At 42.1% G+C, this 19,798-nt stretch overlaps 1 protein-coding gene across 1 annotated transcript in view; it reads left to right on the forward strand.

Annotated features, from left to right (window-relative positions):
• IPO8 (importin 8) overlaps positions 1–19,798 on the forward strand; it is a 38,568-nt gene that overhangs the window by 10,595 nt on the left and 8,175 nt on the right. Inside the window, 17 exon segments of the mRNA XM_035127531.3 lie at positions 47–136; positions 1,677–1,771; positions 2,869–2,953; positions 4,172–4,306; positions 4,786–4,885; positions 5,372–5,448; positions 5,967–6,083; positions 7,418–7,507; positions 8,084–8,215; positions 8,218–8,251; positions 9,239–9,399; positions 11,183–11,308; positions 11,512–11,578; positions 12,189–12,314; positions 12,860–12,957; positions 14,226–14,321; positions 16,467–16,687. Of these exon segments, the coding sequence (XP_034983422.3) occupies positions 47–136; positions 1,677–1,771; positions 2,869–2,953; positions 4,172–4,306; positions 4,786–4,885; positions 5,372–5,448; positions 5,967–6,083; positions 7,418–7,507; positions 8,084–8,215; positions 8,218–8,251; positions 9,239–9,399; positions 11,183–11,308; positions 11,512–11,578; positions 12,189–12,314; positions 12,860–12,957; positions 14,226–14,321; positions 16,467–16,687 (1,850 nt within the window).

Here is a 19,798-nt window from a genome sequence, read left to right on the forward strand (position 1 = left end):
GACACCCCAACCCACCCTGTCTTTTTCTTCCTTTCTTTAATTCCAGTATGCACTGCCACTTCAGCTGGTGAATAACCAAACTATGACTCAGTGGATGGAGATTTTCCGGACTATCATCGACAGAAGTGTGCCTCCTGTAAGGATTATATTACTGGGCGACACTAACATCTTTGGGGAATAAGAAAGGGGGAAGTGTAGTTTAAGGGGCATATTAACTTAAACACACACACCCCATTTGCAGTGTTATTAGAGGCTTATCCTCTAGTTGTTTTCCAGTATTTTAAAAAAGGAGGCAGAAAGAAGCACAGGAGCAATTGCTCACACTTTCCACTGGCTTGGCAAGAATATAGTGTTTCTGAAATACAAGGAAGAAGATACATAGGGAAATCTGACTTCAGGTGCCCCCTACAAACCTGCTGCCCCCCCCCGGCCCCTTTGGCCTCTGTACACTGAGTGATGTCACTACAACATGTGACCATTGGCTGCCTTGCTCATGGTACCCTGTTACAAACTGAGCACTGTTGCAGCCTCCCAACTACAGTGGTGCCACTGGCTGTTGCATGGTCTCTGGGCCCTGTTGGGCTTCAATGCCCAAGTATACCTAGGACTTGCAAGGGACCCATTGCCTGTGTTGGTGCATCTCTGTGTGGGTCGTGTTCTATAAAAGCAGATCAGCACAGGAGTGTGCTGCCAAGTGTGGTTGCAGAATCTCCCTCTTTGAAGGTTTTCATGGAAAACTTATCCAGGTTCCTTTTGACCAGGCTGGGTTTGGGGCCATTGGCTGCCTTGACATGGGGAGAAGGAAGCAAGGATGGTTCCAGCACAGTGGCCCTAGATATCAGTTGCTGGAGCTTGGGGGTTTGCGCTGGAGTGGAGCAGGCAGAAGGTACTGCTCAGTTGACTCAGTTGTAGAAGCTGATGTTGCCCGTTTCCATCCGTGCTTGAAGATTGCTCCAAGACCTAAGTATGTACAGTGATGTAGCTTAGCCAGAACCTACCCTTAGTCCATGAGGATTGAGACTCAAGCTGAGGAGTTTCTGACATATGCAAGTTAGTTTTGCACGATATATTATACAAGCTTTAAAGATGCACAGTTTTGGCTTGATGTTCTGTGCATGCTATGACATGGCATGGCAAGGTCTGAAGGCACCTGATGCTGCAGCCTTGTTGAAGCTAAGCAGCTCTGAATCTAGTCAGTGCCAAGATGGCAGAAGCTTAGGAATCCTATGTACTGTATCTTGCCTTGAGTTTTACCATGGATAGGAAATAAGCAGGCTATAATTAATAACAATGTATCGAAATGTATGGGGTGGACACTACAACCTGCATAATCTGTGTAGTCTGCTGAGTATGAACCACGTGGAATCTGCCTCAGTAACAAATTCTGATGGTTTTGTATTAGTGGTTTCAGAGAACAGTCTCAGAAGAAGTAATTTTCAGTCTTTTTACAGTGCTATCCTAAGCATGTTTATTCAGAAGTAAACTGTTCAGTGGGGCTCTTTTGATTCTAAATCTTTATATTTTAATGTTTGTGTTAACTGGTCTCTATACCATGTAAACCACTTCAAAGCCAATTTTGGTGCTAGGTAGTGTGTGTGTGTCTGTGTGTATAAGTTTTGTTAATGTTCAACATTAATTTGTGTACACATTAGCTGATAGTTATTTCCTTTAATTAGGAGACTCTGCAGATTGATGAAGATGATAGGCCAGAACTAGTATGGTGGAAATGTAAGAAATGGGCTTTGCGGATTGTTGCTCGCCTTTTTGAAAGGTAAAATGCTAACTAGAGCAGATTTTCTGAACTCTGTTTTTCAGTCATTTTTCTATATATTTAATGCAGAGCTTTCCAAACTCTGTGTTGTGATATGTTTGTGTGTCGCATGAATACTCCTTGCACCCCTCCAGGGGCTGGAAAGGGGTTAGTTTAACCTCCGGTTTGCTACCGTAGTAAAACTGAATTACTGTGTCACAAAATAAGACGTGTCTAAAAAGTGTGTCACCAACATTAAAAGTTTGGAAAGCTCTGATTTAATGTAAAAAAAAAAGTATCCTTATAAATCTAAAACAGGAGCAGAAACTTCCAAACTTTTTGTGGCTGCACCAGAGGGGGGTGTGTATGAGAGAGTCATAGTCACTGGTGCCTGTAACGGTAAACCAAGGCTTAGTGTTGTGTCTGAACAAGCTCTGTATGTTCTTTCACCTTTTTGTTCACATCTTTTGAAAAAGTTTTACCAATTTTACTGAAAGTCTCCATTGAATATTTTCTTTTGCTCATTTTCTGTTTCTCATCTTGCAACTGTTTATTGAATTTGTATATCATCCTTCACCCAAAGATCACAAGGTATAAAATGAGGACATAAATTACATAATAAAACCCCCCAAAACAAACTAGAGCTATTTTGAATATATCTAGACGTGCAAAATCAAGCCATTCCCCATTAGCCATCTTACTGCTTGCCTGGGAGTCAGGAAGTCGGGCATGCCACAATGCATGGTGGGTGGACTGTGTTTGGCTTCATACACAAGAAGTGCAAGTCACAAGATATGAAGGCCTTCTCTAGTAGGGTGATACCTTTACATCTTTGACACGTCATTCTTTCAGCTCTTAAGAAGACCAGTTTGCTTAATGTGAAATCTGTCTTTTACAATAGGTGGGTTATAACACCTGCATGTAATTAGCCAAGGGGAGTTACAGTGAGTGTATGCATTCTTGTTGCCTTGAATGGTCCTAGATTTTGCTTCCCTGCTTTTCTTCTTCCTTTGGAGTCCAGGGTTATTCTGAGCACTCTTTTATATATGATCAACTTTAGCGGCATGTGTACACATTAACCTTCAGTTTACGTAATCGCTTTGGATTCTTTCTTCAAGGTATGGCAGTCCTGGGAATGTAACAAAAGAATATTTTGAATTTTCTGAGTTCTTCTTGAAAACGTATGCTGTGGGAATCCAACAGGTAAACAAACACCTGCCATTTATTTTATTAGTATGATAGTTCCACAGCAGGAATTTTTTACTTGTCCTTTATGTATCATTTCTTTAACGCAGGGATGGGGAACTTGTTGCCTTTAAGATCTTGTTGGACTGCAAATCCCATTATCTCTAGTCATTGGCCTTGCTGTCTGGCGCTGATGAAAGATGGAGTCCAACAGCATCTGGAAGGCCACAGCTTTCCCATCCCCACTTTAAGGCGTTCATTCCCTTGCTTGAGTACTTGGCTGTTGCAGAACAGAAGGAATAGCAGATGCATCCCAGGAACCTAGGCAAAGAAGGGAGGGCACTCATAGTGAAACTGTTTGCAGGGTCATTTTAGGATAATCACAGATGGTTAGTGCTCTCTAGGCAGAAGCCTCATACAATCTAATATTTAGATCCCCCTTGCCAGGAACTTGTTAGGAATCTGTTTTACACTGAGTCAGACCACTGCCTTCATTGACAGGCAGCAGCTCTCCAGGGTTATCTTCCAGCCCTGGTTGAACCTTCTGCACACAAAACCTCTGCTCTAACACTGAGCTATAGCCCTTAGTTTTCCAGGGTGCTCCTCTTCCCAAAGTGAACTGCTGATTTATTTATTTTTTTACTGTAGCTGCCACTTGCACTTCTCTTGCCTCCATTTTGGCCAGTGGGTCCTCCTCAGATGATCAGATTTGACCATTGGGCTTCCTGTTGCTGGTCCCTGTTGTATGTTGTTACAGCAAATCTTTCCCATGGCTACCATATTCGGTGATGATGGTGGCAGGGCCGGCTCTAGGCCCGCCCCCGATGGCGCGGGCCACCAGGGGCGCTGCTGCGCCTGCTGAGAGGCGCGGCTGAGGCTGCCCCAGGCGTGCCTCCGCTGTTCAGCGGCTTCAGGCCGCTCTCCGGGGGCGCGCGGGCCTCGGGCCGCCTCCAACGCGCGCAGGGGCGTCGCAACGGGGGCGGACAGCGCCCCCTGGCCCAGGGCCGGCCCTACGGCAGGCTGGGTGGCACAGTGCAGCTGCGCCCGGGGCAGCCGTGCTCGCCCGCCCGCTGCGCTGGGAAACGGGGCGGGGGGGGGCGCTGGAGGGATCCGTCGCGCCAGGGTGCCGGGCATGCTTAAGACGGCCCTGGATGGTGGTAATGGAAACAATCACAATGTTCTAATTTTAAGGACAGATTTTCAAATGCAACCTGATATGTGTTGTTATTCCTTTAGGTGCTCCTAAAAATCTTGGACCAATATAGGAAGAAAGAGTATGTTGCACCACGTGTCCTTCAGCAAACATTAAACTATCTGAACCAAGGGGTCCATCACTGTATAACCTGGAAGCAGATGAAACCACATATGCAGGTAAATACAAAAATCGTGATCGGTGTCCCTGCACAAATACCGAGGATTTGAAATAGAGCTTTTCATGTAGTATTGGAGCTTGAAAAATTGATTACAATAATTAACATTGCAATTACTATAATGGGAATGCAGTCACTTGGACAGAAATAACCAGTCAATAGCGTATTTGTTTCATTTATCTAGATTTTATTCCACACCATCTGTAGGATTTGGAGTGGTCTTGTGTGTGTGTGTGTGTGTGTGTGTGTGTCTTATCTATCGATCTCCCACCCCCACCTGATAACATTTAGTAATGTAAAGTGTGTGACGTGACATCATTGCATTAGCTGCTGGATTTAGTGGGTCCAGTATGCAGCACACTGTACTGTTGCAGGATTCATCATGATGATTTGCTGGGGTGAGGACTTGTGTTTGAATGATTAATAATGCGGCGATTTTGCTCTGTTGAACATTCTCTTTGCTTTTTTTTTTCTTATTAGACTGTGTGTGAAGAAGTGATATTTTCCCTGATGTGTTATAAAGATGAGGATGAAGAGCTCTGGCAAGAGGACCCCTATGAGTACATCCGCATGAAATTTGGTAAATACAGCTAGATGATTTCCTTGTTGTCACTGGTATTATTTCCAAGTAGCACCCAATGTTTAAACAGATTACTATACATTCAGATCAGCCTACAGTGAGAAGTTTTGTTTGTTTGCACCTGTAATTTTGTTAGTATTTAGGCAATATCACAAAAGGAGATAAAACAAAAAAAGATGGCAAAGGAGGACATGGCCCTGTTTAACCAGTCCATCGCACTCCATCCCTAAATAACAGTTTGCTTAAGCCCCCATAAACTATTATTGTGGTGAGGTGTCTGTTAAAAAACACAAAATGAGAGAGAGACAGTAGGATATTGAAAGATGTTTACTTCCATTAGTAAATAAAAGAAATAAAAAGAGCCTTGTTGGGTTGTCCTTGTTCTGTCAATTTCAAAATGATTCATCAAAATGTTCTTGTTAAAGATTGTGCAATAACACTTGATGTGGTTTTCTTTTCTTGTTCTTTTTTTTGAAAACTTGAAAGATGTCTTTGAGGATTATGCATCCCCTACAACAGCTGCTCAGATACTTCTGTACACTGCAGCAAAAAAGCGAAAAGAGGTACTTATAATACAAACACTATGACATTATAAAGCCTTGTACCACTTCCTCCATTCTTCATTGGCTGTGATGGGAAGCCTGTGGCCCTCCAGATGTTGTTGGGGTTGGGAACTGGAATCCAGCAACATCTGGAGGGCCATGATTTCCTATCCTTGCTTAAAGCCTATTTATCTCCCTTTTAAAAACAAAAAAATAATATCTTCTTTATTACATTTTTATCCTCTTCTTTAGCCAAGTTGCTCAGGAGGTACAAGGTATGTCCCTGCCTGAAAATCCAATGTTATCCTTGCCACGACCATCTGAGCTGGTTCAGGCTACAGTGACCCCTCCCATTCCTCCAGTCTGGACCGATGCTGCACTGAGTAGCCAGGCAGACAAATCTTGAGTGTGGCCTCTCCCCATGGGTCATCTAGCATTCATCAACAGCACCACCAGTGTCTTCTTGGTTTAAACAGAATGACTCCAGCATTTGTGACTTTCTAGTTCTTAATTTTCTGCGTTTTGTTCCATCTGTTTAGGTGTTACCCAAAATGATGGCATTTTGCTATCAGATACTTACTGGGCCCAATGTTGACCCTAGGAAAAAAGATGGGGCATTACATGTGATAGGCTCTCTAGCAGAGATTTTGCTGAAGGTAAGCAGATGAAGACTTGTAAGATACATGTAGTTTTGCCACCAAATATGTAGTCTTCAATGTGATTCATGAAAACCTTAATGCAGGGATCAGAATGCACACGTATATCTCTGACAGAAAGTCTGTGTAGAGCAGGAGTTGATAAGGGATTCTAGGAGAGCTGAATGAAAATGGAATGAACCAAGATTTGTACAGTATATTTTAATTCGTATTCTGGGACTACCTGGCAAGTCCTGTTATACACAGGTATTTCATCAGAGACATGCATGGAAATGAAATTGATCTGTGCACAGTAAGGCATGGTAAGTAGCTCTAGAATGTTCATTAAAACAGATGTATCCTAGTTGTTCTGTTCAATTTAAATACTATCTTGAAAAGCAGGTGTGCGTCAGAGGGCACTTTGGTCCTCAAAACATAACGTGAAATAATCCCATGGTATGCTATTGGCTTGTAAACCAGCAGTAGCACTTGAACACGAGGACAGTCAGGCTAGACTGGGATTTAGTCTGTGCATCAACAGCCAGGTCTAACCAAAGGAGAGGACTATAGGGAAGCCTCTTAACAAACGAGGCAATATCTCTGGTTTATATCAAAACTCCCAGGTTTTGTTTTTTACCTGGTCTTAGAAAGATATTCTGCTCCTTTCTGCATCCTTACTTAAGCACACGAGAAGAGCCTTGCTGGATCAGACAAAAGGCCCATCTGGCCCAGTATCCTGTTCTCATAGTGGCTAACTGTGCATGTGACTCCCAGCAACTGGAATACATAGGCATGCTGCCTCTGATAGCCTCCTTCATCTCTATCTCATCCCACCTACCTGACAGGAGTCAGCCCGACAGTGAAGGCCTCATGCAGACACTTAGGGACTGCTTTGTATGTTACAACTTTAGCTTATATCTGCATTGCACATACTGAGCTATAGCTTGCAGTACTCCCAAACACATGCTTTGAAATGCACATTTTTGATACAGGCATATGCCATAGGGAACTCTCTTTGGCAGGTTCCCATGTACGTGGCTGGATATTTCTGTAAAACTCTTAACTCATAGCAAGTCTGCATTTCTGAATACATGTACCTTCATAGGGACACATTCCCACCTGTGGCTGTAATTGGCCTGGACAGCATAACATGTTTAACAGTTGGGCATTTCTGCATTTTATTGGGCTTATATTATGCCAGAATATTTTCTGGAAATGAACTTGAAGCTAGAAGCTGATTTTGGTTTATATTTGTGCAATTACTCTAGGGGAGTTAAATTTTGGGACATAGTTGAATGTTGTCACATTTCAAAATGGAGACTAACCTTTTTTGTGGCTACTGTTAATTTCATCAGAAGAGTGTCTTCAAGGATCAAATGGAGCTGATGCTACAGAATCACATCTTTCCACTGTTCATGTCGAACCTGGGGTATTTGAGAGCAAGAGTAAGTGACCAGAGCAGGTGTATCGTTCTGCGGTAACTTGCTCTTCTTAGCATCATTTAGAGAGCGTTGCCCCCTCTTACAGCTTCTGGGAGGCTGATTTAAACTTGTTTGCTTTCCCAAGGGGCAATGGGGCCAGATGGCGTTGGGGATGTTGTTTTGCACATTGTTGCTCTTTGCTTATTTTGCTTGCTCTTTTATTGCTGACATTATTGCTTGCTGCCTCAGAGTCTCTCCTGAAGGTCGAGTAACTGTCTGGAGCAACAATTTCATGTGGCATTTCATGTTGCCTGTGCAAAACTGCCTTCGTTATACAGTACACAAGTTATACACAAGTGTCTCTTTGGAACTTGGCCTAGAATTTTAATGGTTGTTGTTGGTAGTGGTGGTGGCTTTAATCAGGGGTGGCTGCATACACACACACACACACACACATTTAGTTGTCTAATGTAAGCCTCTTCAAACCATAAGATGGGGTACAAGCCTAATCAACTGAGAACTACCAGCACACAACTAGAATCCTTAGAGAACAACAGAACTCAGTAGTGTCTGTTTTGCTTTCTCCCTCTTATGCTGCAGTCCTGTTGGACTCTTCATTCGTTCAGTACTTTGGAATTCCACAATGAACTCAACCTAAGGAATGCTGTTGAGCTAACAAAGAAGAGCCTGATTGACGACAAAGAGATGCCTGTCAAAGTGGAAGCTGCCATAGCGCACTTCAATCCTTAATAAGCCATCAGGAACGAGGTTTGATTTTGATTTTCTTTCTTTCTTTCTTTCTTTCTTTCTTTCTTTCTTTCTTTCTTTCTTTCTTTCTTTCTTTCTTTCTTTCTTTCTTTCTTTCTTTCTTTCCTGCATGAACATCCCCAGTTCAATTCCAATGTCTAGTTACTAAACCTCAGATTCCTTCTATCAAAATAAATGAATATTATGATAATTCTCCTTCTCTCTGTAATGACAGACACTAGAATATAGACTATATACCAGCCAGGAAGGGTGCATCCTCTGGAAATATTTGATTTTCCTTTTAAAATAGAGTTTTAACCATGAAAACATTGTTCTCACCCTACCGTGTATTGTTGCTGTAAAGGTGCACCCATGTATTGAGTATCTATGCTCCAATAACATCAATGCATCTGTTGCTGCTCTATCAAGCATCCTACAATGTGGTTGTTAATGACTGAATAAATGCCCATGTAGTTCATTATTGGCCATTCATTTCCCGTTCTTTGAACCTTCATTTAAGTGTCAGGTATTTTGACTGCTAGTTATGTAAATAGGTCTGAGATGAAGGTTAGGATTGGTGTAATAGCTGCAGATGTTACAGAACCCTGCTTTAGCAAGTCATCATATACTATCTTCTGCAATTTCTTTGGAGAAAGGGAGCAGGGTGGACCTGAGTGCATCTTCAAGGAAAAAGGTGCAAATTCCTGAAATGGTCTGTTTAGTTTTCTCCCTTTTTCAGCTTTCCAACATACTGGTACTGTACCTCTTTTTCCTGCACCAGTGAAATAGTTCAGGAATAGAAAGCAGACAGATATGTGTACCTAAGAAGCATTGATAAATAGATAGATAAAATGATTGATAAATAGACAGATATCTATATTTTATCTTTCTATCATTTTATCTTATCTATCTAAGGGGTTTAATCCTAATCCAGAGCTCCTTGCATCTTCATTTAGCAAATGACCCCTTCTATCTTTTTCTGTGTTGTTTTTCTGTGTGTCTTTTTAGCAAAGGAATACATTAAGCCCTACATCAGGCCAGTTATGCAGGAGCTGCTGCTTGTTGTTCGGGAGACTGAGAATGATGATCTCACCAATGTAATCCAGAAGCTGATTTGTGAATACAGTCAGGAAGTAGCAACAATTGCTGTCGAAATGACACAGCATCTGGTAAGAGATTGCAGTGGTCTGATACAGAGGGAAAACTTCTGATGTTTCTGGTTCCAGTTGATTTTGTTGGAATCAAGAATTTCTTAAGGGATATGTAGATTCCAGCTTTGGCATTGTAAAGACCAGTCTGCATGTCTATAAAAATAAGTTTTAAACGACTTGAAGAAAATTAATTGAATGCATTTCTCATATTATCTCAATACAAGGCAGTACATCCTGGAAACTTCCTATGTGCTTTTTCCCATACCACATTTTTTTTCAATGGGTTAACCCTAAATATCTAAACATTTGTTATACTAATTTTTAAACTGCTTTTAAAAATTATATCCTGTTTACATGCATTTCAGGCAGGTTTATAGTCTGTGGAACTAAACTCTTACATCAAGACTGGAGAACCTATGAACCTCCAGGTGTTGTTGGACTCCCTTCACCTACAGTCAATAGGGCTCATGGTTGAGGATGATGGGAGTCAGAGTCAAACAACACCTGGAGGCTCACAGGTCTTACGCTTAACATGCACACCTCGTCTTCATACAAAACTGCAACTAGGTCTAAGTAATTGTAAGTAATTGTCTTTTCTCACATCCCACCTCTCCTCCTTTCTCTCTCTACTGCTAAATATTACTTTGTAAGCTGCTTGGAGCAAGAACCAATCTAGGACACTACAGTGGTACCTTGGTTCTCGAACTTAATCCATTCCAGGAGTCCATTCAACTTCCGAAACTGTTCAAAAACCAAGGCGCGGCTTCCGATTGGCTGCAGGAGCTTCCTGCACTCAAGCGGAAACCACGTCGGACATTTGGCTTCCGAAAAACATTTGCAAACCAGAACACGTCTGGGTTTGTGGTGTTCAGGAGCCGATTTGTTTGACAACTACGCCGTTTGAGATCCGAATGCTTCAACAACCTCGACATCCGAATGCTTCAACTTCCAAAGGTTTCGACTTCCGAAGTCGACAACCCCGGAAGTCTTTTCGCTGCGCGCACACCGCGCGCGTGTTCTGCACCTGCGCAGAAGCGCAAAATCGCACTTCACGCATGCGCGGAACAGGCGCTTCGACATCCGAAGACCTCGACTTACGAAGTTTAGTTTAGTTTAGTTTAGTTTAGGTATATGTCGCTTTTCCACACTGAATTGTGCTCCAAGTGCCTCACAACAAGCAACTTGGTGTATCTCAGTGGTAGAGCATCTGCTTTGCATGCTGAAGGTCCCGGGTTCGATCCCTGTCATCTCTAGGTCTTGCCCTGCCTGAAACCCTGGAGAGCCACTGCCAGTCAGTGTAGACAATACTGAGCTGGATGGGCTACTGGTCTGATGGTATAAGACAGCTTCCTATGCTTATTATCAACATATCAAACATTTGAAATGATATGTATAATTTGTTACAAAACGTGTAAACAATTCAAATAAGACCTTATAAGATCAGATAAATAGAATAAATTCAATAGTACAAAGAAATAATCTAAATACAGAGAAAACTCAAAGTTCAGGATGGGGGCAGGCATAGGGAAGGCTACACTACAAGTTCTAGTCTTGCATTCCAAGGGCCAAGCAGCCTGGCTAAAATGCAGTTTGTGAACTAAATAGTTTACAGCTGGCTCACTCACTAGAGGAGGCCAGCAGCAGCCAGTGGGAAGTGCTGTGGAGGACAATGATGGTAAGCCCTCTTCCCCAGGCTTCCAGGTGTTCTACTGCAAGGTGCTGTGCCCATTGATGGCTTTAATACATCATAATAATTCATAGTCTCCAAGGATGACATAATCATTCTCCATTGTTTCTTTAGGCAGAGATATTTGGGAAAGTTCTCCAAAGTGAAGAATATGAAGAACTGGAGGATAAAACTGTCATGGCTATGGGGATCCTTCACACAATTGATACAATCCTTACTGTCGTGCAAGACCACAAGGAGGTGAGCCTTCTCCATCACTTGTCAACAGGTGGCGCTGTGGGCCTATTCTGCCCCACAAAACCTTTGCCTACAGCTTTCAGACAGTCATAATTTTAAAACAGTTTTAAGTTTAGCTGTTTGCTTTAGGGCAACTGCTCATTTAAACACAATCATCCAGTTGTTACTTTCATGCTATAAACAATCTCTGTCTCTTCTTATTCTAGATAACTCAACAGTTGGAGAGCATTTGCTTACAGATCATTGGCCTCGTCTTGCAGAAGCACGTAATAGGTAAATTTAAAAAGCTGGCCTTCTAGAAAATATTGCCAGATTATTTGTTTGTGTTTGTATTGCAGAGAACTAAAAGCCAGTCTTGAATTAGATATTAGAATATAGTACATCCTCTTATTCCAGCCAACCTTTGTCAATCTGGTGCCCTCCAGATGTTTTGGGCTGGATTGGTGAAAGCTGCCTTAACAACTTCTTTTCTCTGCTATCCACTTCAGTTAAGGAATAAACAAGTCACCTGTTGTGAATTCACTTTTTCATTCGTCTTTTGTTGCACATTAGACATATAGATTGCTTTCTGTAGTGAGGATTGGGCACACAGTGGGAGTATACTGTAATGCCCAGGTTCAAATTGCACTAAATGTGCAGTTTTGTTTAAGCCCTGAATCAAGTCTATGCTGTGCTGGTTGGTAAATACCTTACTGTCACACCTTCAAGTGAACTGGCAAGCTTGCTGTCAGTATACCCCAAGGAAGACATGATTGCAAAACATGCTTGCTGGTTAAAATTGCTGTATAAAGGATTAAAAATGGTATGAATCTTTGCAGTTTGTGTGGGATTTGCAAACTTTCATTTTCAGACCTCATCAGATCTGCGGGGGTTTCCCTTTCAGAGTTCTATGAAGAAATCCTCTCTCTAGCATACAGCTTGACGTGCCATCTTATTTCACCTCAAATGTGGCAGCTTCTGGGTGTCTTATTTGAAGTATTTCAGCAGGATTGCTTTGAGTACTTTGCAGGTAATGAGCTCTGTAGTGTGTTCTGAAAGGGGATTGACTGATGTTATAATAACCTGAGAGACTGGAGCAGTAGATCTGTTCAAGTAACTCGATTTGAAGTATTATGTTGGCTAGCAGTAGTTCAGGAAGCTATGATGGAGTGTATCAATTGTCTATTTGTCTCAGCTGAGTGAAAACAAGCTTGCATTGTTCATCAGTGCTATAGATTCAGGGCTGCATGTGCACGGGATAGCCTTGTGCAGAGTGGTGTGCACTTAAATTGGGCTGTGGCAATCCAGTTTCTGAGACCTATATAAACTCTGCATATTGAGTAAATTTGCACATTACCTCTTTCCGTAATTTTTTCCCGTCATGCAGGGATTGCCCACACACTTCTGGCATTTCTTTGAAGCCCTAGGAACTAGAAACTTGTTTCCCACCCCTTCCCTTTAAGTTATGTATGTGTTTTTAGTGCTTGTTAACATGTACTATACAAGGAAAACAACTCTACAATGCTAACCTTACTTTTGCCCTCAAGCTTAACTGTTTTGCTTGCCTCTGTCTAGATATGATGCCTCTCTTGCACAACTATGTCACTGTTGATACCGATACGTTACTGTCAAATCCCAAAAATTTAGAGATAATTTACACCATGTGTAAAAAGGTAAGTATTGCCATTGTTCATGCCTTTACCAACTAAGTATCAAAAATTACTATGAAAAAGTGACCTAAAAATGTAGCACTGGGTGAAATGTAAAGTAGTCGCAAGTAGTCCTGTTTAGACCCGCTTTTAGCATACAGTACATTCTCTGTCTGCTTCCCTTCAGCAGACTTCAAACTCCAGGGTCTGAGGGTCATGCTTGCATGTTACTCTAACAGGATGAGTGCAGTCACTTATACCCACTGATTTTGGACATGGTATGGCTTTCTAAAAAACAGGATTTTTCTGCCCACCCCTTATGTTGGAACCTCTTCCAATTCTGTTACTTCTTTCACTTAGGTTCATAGCACTTCAGCATGCAAGACACCCGCTTTACAACTAGAAATGATGTATATCCTACACAAAAACATATGCTAGAATACTGTAAATGTGTTTGTCCTTTAAATACATGACCTGTACCAGCAAACAGGACAAACACTTATTCTGTTCTTGACTATTCAGTTTCGGTTGCTCTTCCAAATGTGCTTATTCTGAGAAAAGTCCCACAGAGGATTAGTAGAATTGCCTTTCTCTAGTAGAGGGTCATGTTTTGGCTCAGTTCGCTTGAGCAACACAGAGCTTTTTGCTCTGCCATGCATCCATTTTGCTTTTAGCATGCCGAGGTCTGAACACTTGAGGTAGATCTGCTGGGATTGACAGCTGTGCGTTGCATGCAGGCTTTGTACTAAATGGCCTTTTGGCCTATTCTAGCTCTATGAATCTGACAGTGAGACTTGAAAACAGAATAACAGATGTGAGCTCTCTTGCTTTTTGCTCACTGAGCCTGTTGAGCATAATGTTTTGAGAACTCTTAATTCACATACGGATTCAGACCACAATATGGAAGATTCTACCCTGTTTTTGAAGGCTGGGGATCAATTTCAGTGAGTGCCACTTGACTCCACGGAAAGGAATAAAAGTGCCAATATTAAGACCCCCATTATGGGAACACCTTAAAATCGTTACCGTTCAGATTTACTCTTTATCCCTCATTTCTATGTAAGCCCGTGTGACTAGCACCTCATGTTTCTTTGTCTGCTCTTCTCTTGTTATGTTGGATGCCTTGCTGATTATTCAGATAAGAGGTCATACTGTATTGGAAAATATGTTTCTCAGATATGACATGAATGGTTCAGAACAGTTTCCATTTACACCCTGAGCAAACATGTCCTGTTTGGGCATGTTTAGTGCCAACTGTCTTCTCAGTAATTTGTTCATGGTTTTGTTGCTAGGTATTAACTGGTGATGCAGGAGAAGATGCCGAATGCCATGCAGCCAAGCTCTTAGAGGTCATTATTCTGCAGTGCAAAGGGAGGGGTATTGACCAGGTAATCATAGATTCATAGAGTGGCATACAGTTTCTCCTTTGCTGATGATCATTAGATAGAACTAGCTTGAGATGGGTCTAGTCTGTGCTTGGAGGAATGGGCTATTTGGCCTAGGTAATTTTTATAGTGCTGGGCTAGGTGTCACTTGAATTCAGCATGACAGACGGGGCAAAACATGGCTAACTTGGCAAGGAATTCCACAGTCTAGACACAACCACTGAGAAGGCCCAGAGGGCCTCCACGGAATACCTTAGTAAGCAAGCATGTCTTAGTAAGCAAGGCTGAATTCTACTCAATATTGATCCAGAGCAGCATTCCAACAAATAGTTAGCAGAGTAAAAACATAAACATGTTGCAGGATTCCCCAAAAATAGACCAGAGGCCATTAATATTTCATCCAACAGAGGTTTACTGCTGCTGAAGACAAATGAGCATAATGGTCACAAATCCAATACATTCAGGATTGGCACTGTCCATAAGAAATCCAGTTGCAGCAGACTTAACTTAAACTTACAATAACTTATTATAAGTCTAAACCTTAACACTAAGCATACTATATAGAGAACACCACACCAGAAAGAAAGAGAGATAGAAAAGAGTGAAACCCAGGCCCCTTCTGGCCTTATTATTTTAGTCAGCATGACCTTGACAGGAAGAGGTAACAGGACCAGTTTAAGCCAGCTGTACTCAGCTTCTCAAACACCAGGAACCTTCTGCTTGCTTCTTTCACACAGAGAAGCTTCCAGAACCCTCTTGAATTAATTAGAATAGGGAAGATCTCTACACATCAGATCAATACTTTCTGTACCAAGAAATGTAAACTGACAGGCAGTCCTTTAGATATCCCAATTCCTAACCATAACAGCTTTTCAAGTTCACCAGCAGCCCTTTTTCCAGTCTGTTCCTTCAGTTAGACGGCCACCTGCTGCCCACTGCTCTGGGTAGGGAGGGTGAAGGGGGGGTGAGCTGCATGGGAACCTTGTGCATTGCTACCTTTTCCTGCTGGCAGCTGACAAAATTGGGCAAGAGGAGAACAGTGGGGATGTTGAGGGGACGAAGTAGGGTCATGGTGGGATGCCAAAGGAGAAGAGAAAAAAGGGGAAAATCTGGGGAAGCAGATAAGATAAAGGAAAAGGTTGAACAAGGGGGTTGGGGGAGGTTGGATGCTTCCCCTCCAAAGCACCCTTCATCTATCATAGGAGTGGGGAACCTTTGGACCTCCAGGTGTAGCTGAACTCCGCAGCCCCAGAAAGCAAGCATGGCCAGTGGGTGTTCCCCACACCTGTTCTTTTAAATTGAGAAGTTACCATCGGATGGTGAGAATTTAACCACCAGATGGCGCTCCGGGTGCTTAAAAATATTTCAATAAAAATTTGCCTCTGCTTCTCTGGCCTTCTGTTTCCAAAATTGATTGCCAAAGTTCTGGCAGTAGCTCTTCTGCTTTGTACATTACACAAGTATTTGGTGGTATCATTCAGCTGGTGGTTAGGTGGGACTCATATATGATGGGCTACAAGCTATCTCAGAGAAGTGACCGGTATAAATTATGCATATTTAGCAGAGTTGCATATTTTTTCCCTTATTTTGCATACCCCCAGGGAAGAACAAAGAGCTGCATAGGGTAGTGAAGCTTTGCTTCCTGACTACTGGAAATCTTGCTCAGCAGTTTCTTTGGCTTTCTGAGATTTCATCAGGCATAGTTCCCATTTCTTCAGTAATTGCAGGTCTGAAAAACAGGCCTTTAAAAAGAGAGAGCCGAGATTCTTAGGAAGCCGTATTCTAGAGCCAGTATCTCATTATATGGTTTTATAATATAATTTCCCCTTCAAAGTCGTGTAAGGAATAGTGTGCTGTACAGTTGCATGCTTGTGAGGTAGCAATGGGGAAACCTGTGGCCCTCCAGGTGTTGCTGGGATCCAGTTCTCATCAGCCCCAGCCAGCATGATCAATGGTCAGAGGTGATGGGAACTGTGGTCCAGCACCATCAGGAGGGCCACAGATTCCCTGGCCCTTATTCTAAGGAAAGGTAATTCTAATTGTAAGTTGAAGCCTTTTAATGCCTGGAACTCTCTCTGAACATATTTCATTTCTCCACTTTCCCTTTGCTTCCTCTACCCCATGTCTCTCCTGTTTTTCTATCCTCAGTGCATCCCGCTCTTTGTAGAAGCTGTCCTAGAGCGCTTAACGCGAGGGGTTAAAACCAGCGAGCTCCGCACCATGTGTCTCCAGGTGGCCATTGCGGCCCTTTACTACAACCCTGGTCTCCTTTTGCACACTTTAGAGAACATCAGATTTCCTCACAACCCAGAGCCCATCACTGCACAGTTCATAAACCAGTGGATGAATGATACAGATTGTTTCCTTGGGTAGGTGTCCGGTGGCTTTTCTTTTTTCCTTTTTTAGAACCTTAGGGCTTCTTGGAAAGCGACTTCTGATTTTGGTTTGCGTAGAGGGTCCAGGAAAATATCAAAACCTGTGTGGAGGGAGGATTTCCCTTGACCTTCCCCACCAACTGCAGCTCCAAATTGTACTCTGAAATATTTTTCACAACAAAGAAAATCTATTTGGTTTATTTATTTTTTAATAACATCATTTCCTCCAATCGTTTTGTTTTATACACACACACACACACACACACATTTTAGCTCCGTTATGTTAAGAAGACTCCACATCAGCCATAGAAATCCTCTGAAATTACTAACTGGCAAGAAGAAGAAATACTAGCCATGCTATGTTTGCTTGGTATAGATGATATAGATACAAATATAGATATAGATATCTAAGATTGGTTCCCAAAGCAGCTTACAATGAAAATCCATACCAAGGTGCAATTATAATTAGGGATATGTCACTGTGCAGAAGAGGGAAGTTGCTTTTAGCCTCTGACTGTTGGTGGTATTATCTTGATTCCAGGCTGTTCTTTACAGGGGACATACAGGCAGGCTTGGTTGCTGGCTGATAGTAAAAGTGACACCCCCCCCCCCGGGCAACGTCTTCTAATAGTGCCTGAATGGGTGGGGTGGGGGTATTTCAGGCAAACCTCCCAAATGAGAAAGGTAAAATTATCTGTAGGGAAATGATCAGAGGGGGCAATTGCAGTGGAGGTTTTACTGTAAAACTCACAGCTTTTTAAAGAAAAAGAGAGAGAAGTCCCATCCCCATAGTTGAAAGCCGCTTCCTTCTAAAACCATTTTGGATACCCCCCCCCAAACAAACAGCTCCCATATCCCAATTCACCACTTGCAAATGAGGTGGCAAATTGTAAGTCCCCTCCCCTCATTCCAAAATCATTTTGGGGGGTTGAATCTCACCCCTGAAGTAAAAGTGAAACAGCAGCCTCCAATTCACCATTTGCAAATGGCATTTTGACCCCCCACAAAAAGCACGGGCTGTAAGAAGCTCATGCCTTCTCTCTCAGTGCATGTAGCGTGTGCCTCCCAATTCTGTCTCAATGGATGTATAGGAGTCATTTGCTGCATATATAGTCAAGAGTTTTAAAATGTTGTGCTCCCCACATACAGCATCTGTGTAAGGGATTTTTCACAACCTGTGCACGGCAACATTTATACTGAGCTGTAGATTTCTTAACAATAAGGAATTTCAGATCATACTTGAATCTGTTGTGTTGCTGAATTTTGTTGTGTTCGGAAGTCATTTTCTGTAGATGATTACGATGAAGAGTACTGTAACAGACAGTTGTCCTTTAAGGCTGAGGAGGAAACATTTAACAAGAACCGGAAGCCATTTACTGTGGCTGTCTTGACATCTTGTAATATTCGTTCTTGTCTTGGGAGTCGGTGTTATGTAACTGCAAAGAATTACAGTGTCTCATAAATGCAGTTTTAACATGACATTTACTGCTCTGGTGAGTGCGTTGTAAAAGGGCTTTATTACATTCTGTGGTTAGGGGAGCTATCCAGCTTTCAAAGGTGCATCAGCAGCAGAATGTAACTCTTTAGTATATATTTTAAAAGAAAAACGCTTTTTGTCCTGTTGTGGGCCAATTAAAAAACAGAAGGTTCTCCATTCAGTTTTCTTTGCTTCTAAGACTTTCCCCCTTAGGTGATGGTTACATCCTGACCAATTTATCTTAGGCTAAGGAGCAAGAGTGGACAACTCATTGGGCACTAAGGGCCTAGTTTTTGCCATCATATTCTTCATCTCATTATAAAGACTAGAGACTTCTTTAAAATTTAAAACTGAGATTTTCAGGAATTCAACAAACATCCCAAGAGCAGAAGACCTTGGCTCAGCTAGCAAATGCAGACAGTGGCTACCGTAATTCTGCATTTGAACCTCTTGTAACTTCTGCATTCTATACTGCTGCCACCTTGTGTTTAGGAAGGAAACTATGTTCCTGCACTGCATGGGGCTGGACTAGATGACCCTCGTGTTCCCTTCCAACTCCACAATTCTATGATTCTAGGAACTTATACTGAGTCTGTTGGCCCATCTAGCTCAGTACTGTCTTACACTGACAGTCAGCATAAACATTACTGAGCTAGATGGACCAATGGTCTGTGTTCCTGTTTTATTTTAAATATTATTGTTTTAGCGCTTTGGTGTTTGTCCCCTTTGGTTCCTTTGGTAGACTGGGTGGGACAGAAATTTAATAAATAATACAAATAACGATGATGGGGATTTTCTAGTCCAGCCACATCTGGTGGAGGGCCGCCACATGTTCCCTATCCTTCCTCTATAGAAATGTCTCCTAAAGAAGGGAGACCAAAGACATGGATAATTCATGCTATGCTCATTCAAACCTTGCAAGCTTGAAGCTCTCTTGGCTCCTCTCCTGTGATCTCCTTCTCACTAAAGGTCCATTTTGAGTTACCCTCATGGTCTTGAAAATATATTTTCCCCTCCACAGTGAATCCTCTTGGGAGTTACTTGAAGGATATTCTTAACAATTATTTTTTCTTAAAATATATGTTGAGCCCAGTTGCAGCATTAATTTAAGGTAGAGGCACATGCTTTGAATGCTGATAACACTTTTCAATAAAAGGAGCATCCCAAGTCTTTGAGGTAAAAAAATATTCCCTCCCTCCCCCTGCCCCCTCTCCCTTCTCCCTGCCAAATATTTCACTGTTTATTGCTCCTATTTGCAGTGGTCCGTCTGCCAATTTTCATTCCATATGAGAGTGCTCTTCAGCCCAATTGAGATTAATTTTTCTGTCAGATTTATAGTTGGTCTCACGTCATTATAATTCTCCAGAGGGCAGGGCATCTGCTTCATTAGTAACCGCATGTGTTTGTTTAGTAGCGGACTCTTTGCAAATTATTATTCTTGGGCGGGGGGAACTTTGGATAATAACTGGCTATGCAGTTTTACAGGGATGTAACAGCACTTCCGTGCCCAGAAAAGACTCTAAAATCTGTGCCACGTTTTTTCATTCCATTTTGTGTGTGTACAGCCTTTTCAGTTCTTTTCAAATCGTATTATTTTGTATTATTTCAAACCATAAATGGTCTCTTTT

This window comes from Zootoca vivipara, chromosome 9, assembly GCF_965207765.1.
Source record: "Zootoca vivipara chromosome 9, rZooViv2.hap1.1, whole genome shotgun sequence".
Lineage (NCBI taxonomy): Eukaryota > Metazoa > Chordata > Lepidosauria > Squamata > Lacertidae > Zootoca > Zootoca vivipara.